Below are 13,788 nucleotides of genomic sequence, written 5' to 3' on the forward strand. Positions count from 1 at the left end.
CCTGGAAAGGAGACTGCTTAATGTGCAAAGTTTTGCCGAAGAGTAGGGTGCATGAAAGATGCTGAGTTCTGGGCTGCACTCACACCAAGGTCTGCTATTGTAGATGATTGTAAATAGCATATTAAAATACATATATTAATGCCAATAGTTTAATTCAACAATATGTAATTTAAGGTGACAGCGCTTTTGGCAGGCCAAGTCTTGGTCTACCTATGCCCTTGTGTGGTGGAAAGATCTACTCATGGGGCACTGGCATGGTCCAGACCCAGTACTCATTTGGGGGTGAGGGCATGTTTGTGTTTTCCCACAGGATGCTGAGGCAGCGTGGTGGCTCCCAGAGAGGCTGGTGCAGTTCACGGGGAACCAGGCGACTAACCGACGGGATGCAGCTAGATGCAGACTTAGATTTGTTGGTATTGCACCAACCTCCGTTTGTAATGTTTCTGGTTAAGATGCAAGGACGCTGGTATACTAATGAAGGACGTGAAGTATTGCAAGAGTTAAATGAACTGTTGGGGAGACCTAAAAGATTCTTGGGACTGTTGATAGCCGGTATTGCTGCTTTAGTTTCTATTATTGCTACTGCTGTTATTGCTGTTATTGCTCTTACTCAAGAAATACATACAGCGAGTCTTGTTAATGGGTTAGCAAAAAATGTATCTAATGCTTTGGGAGCTCAAGAAAGAATTGATAAGAAATTAGAGGATAAGTTGAATGCCTTAGAAGAAGCTGTGTTACTTATAGGAGATCAAATTCAAAGTGTGAAGGTTAAAATGTCACTGCAATGCTCAGTTTCAATGAATGGGGGTAGGATGGGGTGAAAAACCATCTTATAAGGACATGGTTCGCGGGCAAGGAGGGACGCTTCCTGCCACAACCATCTTCTTGGCCATGTTAGCGCTCTTGATGAGCCAAGCTCCTGTGGCATGGGCCAAAGTATATTGGGCTTATGTGCCTGATCCCCCAATGCTCCACGCTGCAGAGCCCTGTTTATACCAACTACACATAGGGGCTTGGGGGGTTCAGCAGTGGCCACATAGCTGCCTTCCGTCAGTCCAATTTCAGCTTTGCAGGGACTACTGGAGGGTTGCCCATTTGTCTCTCTGCCATCACTGAGGCCACAGGGTGTGTCACTCTTGACACAACCACGCACCAGACATGGATGCCTCAGTGGTACCTTGATGTGACTATTAATAACTCCACCTACAGAATAAGAGCAGGAAATTACATCCGGTGGAGAGTAACCCTCATGGGACTACAAAACAATGGGGCTCCAAAACAGGACAGTGGGGAAGCCCCTGATGTCCCTCTGTGTGAGCCAGACACTAAGAACCATACCAGGGGGCCTGTATGGGCTACCTGCAGGAAGGATAAGGCCACAGTGTGGAGCATACCCGGGGTCAATGAGATCTTGCAGGACTGGAGCCCCTACAAGGCCAACCTTACTGAGCTTGGATCCACTCATCGGTGGACTGTTGAGGGCCTTTGGACAATCCCCAGAGGAAGGCCACAAACACAGCTGTGGAGGTTGGCTGCAGCCATGGGACCTAATATGTCCATAACAAATGACGAACGAGACCACATCCAGGTTGGCAGACTCTCAACTGAGCGGTATCAATAGGCTCAGGCCTGCGTGCCACACCCTTGGGGGCTTGTCCTCAGGACTGTAAAAATTACCAAAAGTGATTGGGGGTATAATGTGACCTGTAACAGCTGTACTCTTGCCAACTGTGTAATGGGGGTGGCCTCGGGTACTCAGGTCTTAGTGGTGCAACAACCCGCCTTTATGATGTTGCCTGTCAATGTGTCAGGTCCGTGATATCATGATGAGGGGCTCCAACTGTGGAGAGAAGTAGAGCATGCTTTAGCACCACGGACACGCCAACTCTTCGGTCTCCTGATAGCGGGCATCGCCGCCCTAGCCTCCCTCATTGCCATGGCTGCCACTGCTGCCATGGCCCTCACAAAAGAGGTACAGACTGCCCATGCAGTCAACCAACTGTCTAAAAGCGTGAGCACGGCCTTAGGAACTCAGGAGGCCATTGATATCAAGTTAAATGACAGAATTAATGCCTTATTTGATATAGTTAATTATCTAGGGGATGAGGTGCAGGCATTAAACATGAGAACTTCCTTTACCTGTCATGCTAGATAAAAATGGATCTGTGTCACCCAGAAGGTATATAACAAAACCGAGCACCCCTGGGGAAAAATCCAACGCCATCTCCTAGGGGTTTGGCATGACAGCAATGTGTCCTTAGATATCCAGAGTTTACACAAGGAGATCTTACATATTCGTAATGCTCCGCAGCTAGATGAAGACTTAGGGATAACAGCAGAGAACATGATTAACAAAATCCTTAGCATAGTGCCATCCATGGGAAGTGTTACACATTTAGCTATAGGACTGGCTTGCTTGGCTTTCTTAATCCTTACAATAATGCTATGTTTACCCCTCTTCCTAAAATTGGGTATAAAAGGGATTAAAGAAATTCGCCGTGATCGCCACATGCTGCACCTGCAGGCAATAGAAACCCTTGTCTCAAAGTAATAAATAGGGGGAAGATGTGGGGAGCCGCTGTGGCCCCAGGAACGGAGCTCACCCAGGCAGCTGATCTGTGCCTGGGGCCACAGCAGCTCACCCACATCTACCTGGGAGCAGGGGAGCACATATGCAGCTCACCCAGGCACTGTGCCTGGGGCCACAGTGGCTCCCCACAACCTATGAACCAAGAAGTCACAGTTCAATTCCGGTCAGGGCACATGCCCCAGCTGTGTGTTCTATTCCCAGTAGAGGGTGTGCAGGAGGCAGCCAATCACTGACTCTCTCTCATCATTGATGTTTCTACCTCTCTCTCCCTCTCTCTTCCTCTCTCAGAAATCAATAAAAAACATATTTTAAAAAAGGATAATATATCAAGACAAAGGGGGGTACAGCATTTTTATTTTTTATTTATTTAATTTATCTTCATTATTGAAAGTATTACAGGTATTCCATTTGTTTTTTCCCACATTGACCCCCTCCACCTCACTCCCACCACTTCCCCAGGACTTCACCCCATTATTGTCTGTGTCCATAGGTTATGCATATATGCATATAACTTCTTTGGTTAATCTCTTACCACCCACCACCCCCCTTCTCTCTTCCCTCTGAGATACAACTGTCTGTTGCATGCTTCAGTGTCTCTGAGTCTATTTTGTTTGTCAGATTCTTTTGTCATTAGCTTCTTCATGTAGTGCTGGTCTGGTGGTGGTGAACTCCTTTATCTTTTTATCTGTGAAGCTCTTTATCTGACCTTCAGTTCTAAATGATAGCTTTGCTGGGTAATCTTGGTTGTAGGTTCTTGCTTTTCATCACTTTGAATATTTCTTGCCACTCCCTTCTGGCCCGCAAAGTTTCTGTTGAGAAATCAACTAACAGTTGTATGGGTGCTCCCTTGTAGGTAACTAACTGCTTTTCTCTTGTTGCTTTTAAGATTCTCTTTTTGTCTTTATCCTTTGGCACATCATTTTAATTATGATGTGCCTTGGTGTGGGCCTCTTTGGGTTCCTCTTCTTTGGGACTCTCTGTGCTTCCTAGATTTGTAAGTCTATTTTTTTCACCAGGTAGGGGAAGTCTTCTGTCATTATTTTTTCAAATATTTTCAAATTCTTGCTCTCTTCCCTTTCTTCTCCTTCTAGTATTCCCATTATGTGAATGTTGGGCCACTTGAAGTTGTCCCAGAGACACCGTACACTTTGTTGATATTTCTGAATTCTTTTTTCTTTTTGCTCTTCTGATTGGGTGTTTTTTGCTTCCTCATATTCCAAATTGCTGATTTGATTCTCCTAAAAATTATTAAACCACCATCATTAGGACTCATGGCCACACAAACAAAATGATGGCACCACTTTGAAAAGCATGTAACTTACCAAGATAGACATACATATTTATGTTCTTAAAACAAATTAAAGAGATTTCACCAAGAATATTAGAATTAGGCATCTAATTTTTTTAAGTGGTTCTGATAAGGAAAACAAAGATGTTAGAAATGTTTTAAAAAGAAATTCTCAAATGCAAATATGCAAAGCCATCTGCTGAGACCATTACTTCCTTAACATTAGCAAACATCATGTTACCCTATGTAACTTAAAAACAAAATAGAGCAAAATGAAACAAAAATGACAAAACCATATGTAAACAGTGGATTGGGAGGAGGAGAAGGAAGGGAAATAGACTAGAAGCATCTATTTGAAGATTCACAAGCATAATCAGAAGGGTTAAGAGGAAAAGGCAAAAACATAATTATGAATGGGTTGTTTACTTTCTGGTATCTCTTAAGCAAAACCCTAAAGGAGAACAGAGCTTTACTTTTAGGGAAACCAAAATGTCTAGCCCTTTAAATAATGCCACAGAAATGGACATCTCCCAAAGTATCAGTTTATAGTCTACTAGATAAGTGGTTCTCCAATTTTAGTTTTTATCAACCATTAAAATTAAAAAAGAAACAACACAGAACGTTGGGGGAACCAATAAAGAATTGCCAACATTAGATATGAACATGAAAAATAATAAACGAAAGGTACTATCTCTCAATATCATTTTGTTGTAACCATATACTAAAATCACAACAATTTTAATACCAAATAAAGTATGGAAAACATAATTTAAAAAATATTTTAAAAATATAACTTAAAAAATACTCATTGTATGCTTTATTCATTTCACTGCAGATCAGTAAACTCTATAGGATAGCACTGGCCAGCAGACTTAAGTCTTTAATTACTTGGCCAAGGCATAGGACATATGAGTGAAGGCCTTTTGGAATAGACTAAACCCATCCTCGGGCCCATTTTATCAAGCTCAAAACCCCACCATCTTCCCATTAATCTTCAGCAGATAATGGAAGCCATTTGGCAGAACTTGCTCAACTTCCTCCCCCTTTTTAACCCTAATCAAAAGACTCATTTCTATCCACAGTTAGTTTTAGCTGCTTCCCTACATTTTCTGTAGAAAAGGCTTCTTTCACTTGGTTCCACAGCCTTCTGACTCCTCAGACATGCTAAATCCATAATCAACCTCCTTACCAAGTGTAGGGGGTTAAAATGCTTTGACATTCCTTCCCCTGAGAGGTGGAATCTATGTACTCTTCCCTTACATCTGGGTAGGCTCCATGACTGCCTTGACCAACTGCATAGGTAGAAGTGGCACAGGTTTAGTTTCTGATCCCAGGCTTTAAGAGACTGGCAGCTTCCTCTTCATGTCTCTTGGAATAATCTCTCTAGGAACCCTGGGCTGCTGAAGAAGCTTCAGTTGATGGCCCTGATAATGTCTTGGAACCGTCTGACTAGACCATCCACCAGCTGAATTCTAACAAGTGACCCCAGTAATGTCATGTAGGTAGGAGAATTGCCTAGCTGAGCCCTGCTCAAACTAATCCATAAAACTATGTATTAAGCCAATAAATTCTGGTTTCATTTTTTTTATATAGCCATAGATAACTAGAACGTGAGTATCTGCAAGACCTCTGTTTCTCTTCCAGCTATTTTCTTTTGGAATATAAACATATTCAAGCCTTCTTAAAATTTTCCATTTTACCCTAAATCTCCTTTTATATACCATTTACCTTTATTTTCTCTTTCCTTTCATCTATGCTCCCACCTTTCATTCTCCATCTTTCTGCAACGGCGCTTCTTCCCTAACCATGCTGTCAGCACAGGTAGCTAGTTACTGACATAAGGAAGAAAGCTAGTTATTGATATAAGGAAGAAAGTAAAAGGGAACTAAATCTTAATAAACTGGAAAGCTGAAGCAGTAGCAGGATAGCATTCCATCTATTGTACTGGTAAAACACTCATTCACACACTCCAGGAAACTGGAAACAGACAGGAAAACCTCCTCAGGGTGCTAAAAGCCCAGCACTAGAGGGAGGGGAGGGAATTCCTCTGCTGGGCACATGAGCAATAGAAACTAGATGAAGTAACTAAACTTTTGGACATGCACAGTGAGAGTCAGGATGACCAAGTAGAGGGGCAGGGCCTACCCTGGTAATAACTGGGCAGGTAATCAGATTGGATAAAAGATGCAAAACCCCAATAGAATTTCCTGGGAGGAAGCCTGAGAAAAATTAAAAATTTGGGTTGTATAGTTTGAATGATTCTTTGTTCTTTATCTGAACCAGTGCCTGCCCACCCTCCACATCCCTGAGGGTGTATTAATTCCCCTTTACTCACAATAAAATCTTGCTGTCACATTTAAACTTCTACACATGTGAGTTTGAAATTCTTTTCCCATGACACCACAAAAGAACTCATCACCTTTACTGGCAACAACACCAATAAAATTATTTTTGCCAAGATCAGTAATGCTTAGGTTTTGCCAAATACAAATAGTGAATTATCAGTTCTTACCTTACTTGACTCCTGAACACTCATTGCTTTAGAAAACTCTCTCCTCCCCTGGTCTCAATACGGCTCCCTCTTGCTTTTCTTCTTATCTTACTTGTAACTCTTCTTACCCTGATCTCTTCTTGGCTGCCTGTGCCTTAAATATTGAGATTTCCCCCAAGGTTCTCTTGTTTTCTTGTCTCTTTACTACATGCTTTTCAAAGTTACATCAATGCTATTTTCACACTTTATATAGATGCTGTATCCTGAGAGCTTTAAGTCTGTATTTCTAACCTAGACCTTTCTCTAGAACCTAATGGCCAACTCCTTACTGGACAGCTAGCCCCATTTAAACCTGGAGGTGTTCAAACTCAACAAAAGCAAAAATCACCCCCTACAGCCAGACTGCCATTCCACTGTGCTTCCTAGTTCCACCATCTACTTGCAAGTTACATTTGAGTCCTCCTTTAGCCATGCTCATATTGATTCTACCAACTTAATATATCTAAAGTTGGTTTATTCCTTGCTATCCTATTTCTAACACCATAGTTAGAATTTTGTCATTTCTTATTACAGACCCTTCTGGCCTCCAGAGTCAATTCACTCTCGAATGTCATGGGAAAGTGTTCATCCTAAGGTACAAATCTTATCAGACCACTCCTTTGCTAAAACCCTTTAGTCCCTCTCCAGCAGCTCAGGTTAACTTCAAATTCCTTAACATGGCACACCCAGCCCTTACCTATACCTCTAATCTCTTGGCTCTTTCACTTGTGCCCCTATAGTCAACTATATGAAAATACTTGCAGTTTCACAAATTCACTGTACTTTCTCATAGTGCCAGCCTCTGTACTGCTATTCCCCCACATAAAAGTCTCTCCCTGATTTCTAAACCAAATTAATAGTAACTTTTGGTTTAAAGCTCAATTTAGCTTTAATCTTCTCAGGAAAACTCTCCTTGCTCCCCCATTCTGTCTTAGATAACTTTCCTATGTGTTTCCTGTGTGTTCCTCTCTATGAAAACATGTATTAAAACACAGTGTTCTATATTTAATAGCTGCTTATATAGAAGTCTGTCTGAGCATTAGACTAAGACCTCCTTGAAGGCAAGGATTTAGTTTTTACCTCAATTCTCCAAACATATTCTGGCACACAGTAGATAGTCATAGCTACTTGTTGAATGATGAAATGAATGAATGAGTAGCCTGTGTATTTAGTTGCCAGATTTACTAGTTTCACATAGACTTTAAACAATATTACAAAAAAATTATAAAATTCATGAAAGTATTTCTTTCCACAAGCAAATAATGCTAAAAGGGCTGTATCAAAGTTCACCTTCTCAGCTTTCCCTTGCTTGAATGAAGGACAGAAATCTTTTTTGCTTGTTTTGAAATCAGTAAATGGAACCTTTAATTCAAGCCCAATGTCATTTCTTAGAGACTCAGAGCTAGAAACAAGAGAAACAAGAGAAACAAGAGAAAATCATATCATACATTTAAGAGGAAAATTGTCAGGCAATATTAAACAATAAGCACCAGTACACTAATCAAAGGGTGCTTATCTAAGTCTCTTGCTTCATACAAAAGTGCAGTAAATATCAAAGCATTAAATATGTACCTTACATATTTGGTACAGAATATTTTATTTCAAAATTTCAAAATAATTTATTATCAAGATATCATAAATTCAGTGACTGACCAATATTCTAAAATATACAGATAAAGAATAACAGATACAAGCAGGATTAAAATAATTACAACCTCATTGATTACAACTACCCCAAATTATATAACTGTATCTAACGGTGTATTACAAGAAACAGAAAAATGGATTAGAGGGCCAACTTGATCAGCAAAGGTAGGTTCCTTCCATATAAAAATTTGTCAATTGCCCAGCTGGAGTGACTCAATTGGTTGAGTGTTGTCTTGTGCACCAAAAGGTTGCCAGTTGAATTCCTGGTCAGGGCACATACCCAAGTTGCAGGTTTGATCCCAGGTCAGGGCACGTATGGAAGGCAAAGGATCAATATTTCTCTCTTATCTCTGTCCCTCTCTCTCTCTCCCCTTTCCTCTCTCTAAGCATGTCCTCAGGTGAGGATTAAAAATGAATAAATAAATGAATAAATAAATAAACATTTGTCAATTAATAGACATTTTCTAGTTCTACCATTTTTCTAGAACTTCTCCAGGATTTTGATTAACTAATTTGACTAATTTTTATAAAATTTCCCTAAGAAACTTAAAAACCAATATTATCTCCTTTATTCCAAGGGATATAACTTGATTTGAAAATTTACTTGTATTTTTAGTAGTAGAGTTCTGAGGAAGAATAAAGATTCAAGATGAGTGAGACTCAAAAAGCAGTTGCAAGTAATACAAGAAAATCACAAAGCCTTCCAAAACCTTTCTCAACTTCATATCCCGGATAAGGTTTAATATAGTAAATCTCCTTGAGGTTAAAATGTTAAATAAGACCAAGAAAGCTGCTGATATTGTTGCACTTATACTCACTTAAGTATAAGTGAGTGCATCTTTGGCTTAACCCATTTATTGTTTGCCAAATCTCTTCCTTGTTCAAAATAGTAAATGGTTACATTTCTACAAATAGTAGATAGTCACATTCTACAAATTCTGGAAGTAACTGACTCAAAACTCCCACCATCATCACACATGTCCTCAGCAATTATGTCCATTGTTTGTAGCCTTATGCTATATTTAAAACCCCCTTGAGAATCAACTTAAAGGGAAGAAATTAACAAAAACTGAATTTTTAAAAGCATAATACAATGCTAGCATTAGAAGGGTCTGATCACCAGTTAAAGTGCCTATACAATGCAAGTTTGAATGCCAGTTCTAATATCTCTCAGATAGAGAAACAAAAACAGAAACTGAGAAGGGAGACAGAGAGAGATACCTTTTTAAGCGTTATTTTCAATAATTGGGGGTATAGGTTAATGAGTTCAAAAAAGTCATCAAGGAGAAGAGAAGATTAGTAGTAGGTGGATAATAGCTGAGGCTGCTCTTGTGGTTTAATTATTGAGGTTTACGTAAAATTTTTGTTTAAAGACAAGATTTTGTTTTAAAAAAGCTTGAACACCACCACTATTTAATTTTGATTAGTGATCATCCAGACTCTACTTTAACATGTCCAATGATGGGGAATTTACTACCTTACAATTCACCTTGCTCCCTTGCGGTCAAATATGATTGTTATGAAGTAGTTCCTTATATTTAGTTGAATACTCTGTAATGTGTACCCATTGTCCCAGCTCAGGATTCTGAAATACATAAAAAGTTGTATCCTTCTTCCACAAAATAGCCTCTTCTATCTTTTGCCTCATCCCCAGCACTTGAGCTAGTGTTCCACAACCAACAAGTTCTCCATACTTTTTAAATAAAATGTATACAGTTAAACTTGCTATTCTGAAAATGTGAAAAAAAACTAACCAAGCAAATAGATCAGTAGAAAAACATCCCAGGTGCTCACTGCAGGACTTCTGCAGGGGCAATCCATATTGTTCAGGCTTCATAGAACTTTCATTCTTAACTGAAAGTTTTAAAAGGGGGACCACTTTAATTCTACAATCACTCGTGCTGTTGATGTTAATCACACATACACACCCTAATCAACAGCTGTTGTCACTTTTTACTCAATAGACTTTACAAAACAGTATTTTTTGAAACAGAAAACAATTTATTGATTTCAATGATGAATCATGAAACCACCTAGGTTTCTATCCTTTTTCGACCAGATTCTAGAAACTTAGAAATAAGTTTGCTTAGAACACATTCAACTGAGTTTACTTATTAAGTTCTTATTTATAGATGAATGGCGGGGATAGGAACTATGTATGATTCTTCAGTAAGCAGCTACATTGTCAAAACATGGCATCTGATGTTTTTATTTGTGTGTGTGATTTTTGCTTTTGTTTTTGTTCTGTTTTGTTTTGCTTTGCTTTGTTTTTTGCAGCTGCTCATCCTCAGAGCAAAGATGAGACAACTGGAAGCAGGCGTGGTTATGATCAATAGGAAGGGTGCTAGACAGGTGGTAATGAGCAGCTCTCTATTTTATTGGGAATCACATAAGAAGAAGATGCAGAAAGAACTTTGGTCACTATGGTAAGCCATTCCAGGGAGAACCCTGAAACTGCAGGGCCTGGGAGCCACTGGAATGTTATAAAACAGACTCACTAATCTTCCTTGAATATTAATAAAGAACATTAAAAAAGAAGGGGTATACTGAATCTTGTATCATCTGAAGTATGAGATTATACAAGATAATCTGAAAGTGTCTTTCAGCCCATTTTAAGAAAAATATTACCTTAATTTGAAAAGATTTCCTAGCTAATATCCCAAGCCTAGAAAAAACATAAATAGGCATTGACCAACAATAATTCCAATAGAATTTAATTTCAGAAATTGGAGTATATCCTTTTACAAGCCGAATTAAAGCTAATTTAATTAGCTTAAGTATTTGGATGTTGGTGAAACACTATAATACAACAGAAGTGAAGAATTTAGAAATGTGAGGTGGAATTGAAGCACTGACATTATCTGTGTCTAAAACAGAAATAAAACCACTCTATTAACTTAAAGAAGTAAAATAATTTATATGCAAGTGTTTTTGCAAAGCACAAAGTAAGGTACGATTCAAGGTAGTGGCCCTGGCTTTTAGGCAATCAGATAAGGACACAACATGGTTAATTCCATTTTAATGACTAAGAAATAGTGCAGTAAGTAGCTAGACTACCAAAAACAAAATAACAGTTTTACTGTGAATAAATAACTCTTGTGCCTACCACAATGCTATATTGGTCCTGTATACACATATTAATCCCAGGAAGACGTCAGTCTTTTCTTCATAGGTAGAGAACATGTTTCCCTTCATTTTATTTACACTTGTTTTCTTCAGACTATGACCAGCAAGGATTACATGTTCTTTAAAGTATACAACATATAGTTAATCCTTAGCAAAAAAAAAAAAAAAAAGGCATAAGTGAAAAACCAACTTTAAAAGGTATAAGTATAATTTTCATAGTACTGTAGTTAGAAATTTTCAAATCTTTGGAAACTTGTTTTTCACTCACCAGTATTTGAGAAATATGTTTTCCAGTATTTTACCACAATGCTAAATTTCTTCATAGTCAGTGGTTCAGTTAAAGTAATATCAGTTCCATGCCCTGAAATACAACCTAAGAATATTTGTATTAAATATTTACCTACAGTTTCTGTTTGGAGAAAAAACAAATAATATGTCCAGTAGGCACATACCTTTAAAATTTTCAGGGATTATAAAAACAAACAGCAAATGTGCATTTTTCTTCTTTCCAAATCTGAGAGAGAAAAAAAATGTCACTTTGAAGCAAAATCATCATTCAAAAAAACTGAGATTCAATAACAGCTTATTAGGAACTGAACTAGAATTTAGAATTTAAAATGGTGGCATTAATATAGAAATTTAGTAAAAGTAGCATCTCAAATCAGTGAAGGGAAAGATAGATCACTTTAACAACTTATAAAGAAAGGGAATGTATTTTTATTTCATACAATTGCATACAGAGAATTCTGAAGTGTTTTGCTAGGGTGGACAGTACAATTACAGATTATTTGAGAAATACAAGGGGAGAAGATACTTTGCTAAAACTAATATTTACTGCATTTAATACTTTATTTATGACAGATGCTTAAGGTTCTCTATTTCAGTTTAATGGGCAAGGAAATCCAAATTCTGAGTCTTTAGTAAACCCATGGCTTATCTGAGCAGGGATTCAGTCTGTTAATAAGAATAGTCTTTTTATTATTCATAACTATGGCAACCATTAATGCTTCATTCTTTACAACTAGGGAAGGGGTGAGTGGATGACTTTAAAGAAATAAAACTTTAATTTTAAAATAATTTTATATTTACAGAAAAAATATGAAAAATAATAGAGTTCCCATAGATACCCAATTTCCTGTATTGCTAACATTTTACATTATTATTGATATTTCTCGCAATTAATGAGCCAATATTGATACATTATTATTAAGTTCATACTTTTATTCAAATTTCCTTAGTTTTTACTTATAATCATTTTTTCATATCCCAGGATTCCATACATTTAGTCATCATGTCTCCTTAGTGTCCACCAGACTGGGATACTTTCACTGACTTTATGTTCTTGACAGTTTTGAGAATATTCCTTAGCTACAGGTACAATTTAAGATGGTCCACTTTTATTCTTTAATTTTTTTAATTTATCTTTACTGTTGAAAGTATTGCAGATAGCCCCCTTTTTCCCCCCATTCATCCCCTCTACCCTGCATCCTCCCCCCCCCACCACACTTGTCTGTGTCCATGGGTTATGCATATATGCATATAAGTTCTTTGATTAATCTCTCCCCACCCACTCCCCCACCCCCACCTTCCCACGAGATTCATCAGTCTGTTCCATGCTTCTACGTCTCTGGAAATATTTTGTTCCTCAGTCTACTTTGTTTATTATATTCCACATATGAGTGAGATCATGTAAAACTGAATCAGGAAGAAACAGAAATCTTGAATAGGCTAATAACAACTGATGAAATCAAAGCAGCAATAAAAAAAACCTCCCAGCCCGGCTGGGCATGGCTCAGCAGTTGAGCATCGACCTAGGATCCAGGCGATCGGGGTTTGATTACCGGTTGGGGCACATGCCCTGGTTGCGGGCTGCAGCCGATCAATGACTCTCTCATCATTGATGTTTCTATCTCTCTCCCTCTCCTTTCCTCTCTCTGAAATCAATAAAGATATATTTAAAAAACAAAACAAAACAAAAAAAACCTCCCAGCAAACAAAAGCCCTGGTCCAAACAGCTTCACAGAGGAGCTTTCTAATTCTTCAAGTACTAATGTTAGATAGTTTACTAAAAATTTTTCTTGCTTTTTGAGGTAGGCTTGTAGTGCTATGAGCTTCCCTTTTAGGACTGTTTCCACTGTGTCCCATAGATTTGGGGTTGTTATTCATTTTCATTTGTTTTCAGGAGGCTTTTATTTCTTTCTTGATCTTATTGGTAACTCACTCATTGTTTAATAACATGCTATTTACCCTTTATGTGTTTGAATGTTTTTGTGTGTTTTTACTGTAGTTGATTTCTAATTTCATGTCACTGTGATCTGAGATGCTTGATATGATTTCAATCTTCTTGAACTTATAAAGACTTGTTTTGTTTCCTAACATGTGGTCTATCTTTGAGAATGGCCCATGTGCACTTGAGAGGAATGTATATTCTGCAGCTTTGGGGTGAAATAGTTTGTAAATATCAATTAAATCCATCTGGCTTCAAATGTGGTGGCACATTTAAAGTCACTGTTTCTCTCTTGACTTTTTGTCTGGAAGATCTATCCAGTGAGGTCAGTGGGGTGTTAAAAGTCCATGACTATGACTGTATTGCTGTTAATCTCTCTC

General features: G+C 38.2%; 1 protein-coding gene across 1 annotated transcript in view; it reads right to left on the bottom strand.

Annotated features, from left to right (window-relative positions):
- The window catches only part of SOHLH2 (spermatogenesis and oogenesis specific basic helix-loop-helix 2), a gene marked incomplete at its 5' end in the record, with an annotated part of 61,156 nt that overhangs the window by 25,994 nt on the left and 21,374 nt on the right, over positions 1–13,788 (bottom strand). The window contains 5 exon segments of the mRNA XM_081127745.1: positions 7,699–7,742; positions 7,744–7,810; positions 9,810–9,909; positions 11,450–11,554; positions 11,634–11,695. Coding sequence (XP_080983871.1) covers positions 7,699–7,742; positions 7,744–7,810; positions 9,810–9,909; positions 11,450–11,554; positions 11,634–11,695 — 378 coding nt within the window.

Source organism: Miniopterus schreibersii, assembly GCF_964146895.1.
Source record: "Miniopterus schreibersii genome assembly, chromosome: 2".
Taxonomy (NCBI): Eukaryota; Metazoa; Chordata; class Mammalia; order Chiroptera; family Miniopteridae; genus Miniopterus; species Miniopterus schreibersii.